The sequence below is a fragment of the Parus major genome, chromosome 22 (genome assembly GCF_001522545.3).
Source record: "Parus major isolate Abel chromosome 22, Parus_major1.1, whole genome shotgun sequence".
Classification (NCBI taxonomy): Eukaryota; Metazoa; Chordata; class Aves; order Passeriformes; family Paridae; genus Parus; species Parus major.
Window position 1 is genome coordinate 780,515 of NC_031790.1, and position 1,144 is coordinate 781,658.

Consider the following 1,144-nt stretch of genomic DNA (forward strand, 5'->3'; position numbering starts at 1 on the left):
GGTTTTTCCCCGTGTTTTTCCCCGTGTTTTCCCAATGTTTTCCCTGTGTTTTCCCCGTGTTTTCCCCGTGTTTTTCCATGGTTTTTCCCCGTGTTTTTCCCCGTGTTTTCCCCGTGTTTTCCCCGTGTTTTCCCCCCATGTTTTCCCCCCATGTTTTCCCCCGTGTTTCCCCAATGTTTTCCCAATGTTTTCCCCATGTTTTTCCCGTGTTTTTCCCGTGTTTTCCCCCCTTTTCCTCACCCGTGGTGGAGTTGGGGAGCCTCTTCTTGCCGCTGCCGCTGGAGATGCGCTGCTGGAGAGCCTCGAAGAAGGACTGGGGGATGTGGAACACCAGCGGCTCCGGGCGGCCTGGGAGGGCACAGAGGGGTCAGGAAAAGGGTTGGGGGTCCCAAATCCTCATCCCAAAGGGTCCCTGGGGCCCATGGGATCAGCAGGGGTTGAATTTCCCGGGAAATGTCTGGGATTTGGAGGCTGTCCCCTCGCTGTGGCTGTTTTGGGTGGTGGTGGGAGGTGTGGATGGAGTTTGGGTGTTCCCAAAATGGGACCAAAAAAATGTTAACAAATGGCACCAGAAGTGTTCCCAAAAAGGGACCTAAAGTGCTCCCCAAAAGACACCAAAATTGTTCCCAAAAAGGCAACAAAAGCCTTCCCAAAAAGGCACCTAAAGTATTCCCCAAAAGACACCAAATCATCCCCAAAAAGGGACACAGCATTCCCAAAATGGCATCAAAAGTGTTCCCAAAAAGGGACTAGAATTCCCAAAATGGCACCAAAAAGTGTTAACAAATGGCATCAGAAATGTTCCCAAAAAGGCACCAAAAGCATCCCCAAAAAGGGACACAGCATTCCTAAGATGGCACCAAAAGTGTTCCCAAAATGGCACCAGAAGTGTTCCCAAAAAGGCACCAAAAGCCTTCCCAAAAAGGCACCAAAACTATTCCCCAAAAGGTACCAAATCATCCCCAAAAAGGGACACAGCATTCCCAAATGGCACCAGAAATGTTCCCAAAAAGGGACACAGCATTCCAAACACCAAAAGTGTTCCCAAAATGTTCCCCAAAGAGCAGGGGGGCTTGAGAGCCGTGGAATTCTGGAATGGTTTGGGGTGGGATGGCCCCAAAACCCACCCAGTCCCACCCAGGGG

At 50.8% G+C, this 1,144-nt stretch overlaps 1 protein-coding gene across 1 annotated transcript in view; it reads right to left on the reverse strand.

Annotated features, from left to right (window-relative positions):
- The window catches only part of C22H2orf42 (chromosome 22 C2orf42 homolog), a 20,788-nt gene that overhangs the window by 14,036 nt on the left and 5,608 nt on the right, over positions 1 to 1,144 (reverse strand). The window contains exons 6-7 of the mRNA XM_033519391.1: positions 817 to 848; positions 241 to 348 (exon numbers count right to left, since the gene is read on the reverse strand). Of these exons, the coding sequence (XP_033375282.1) occupies positions 241 to 348; positions 817 to 848 (140 nt within the window). The remainder of the gene's footprint in view (positions 1 to 240; positions 349 to 816; positions 849 to 1,144) is intronic.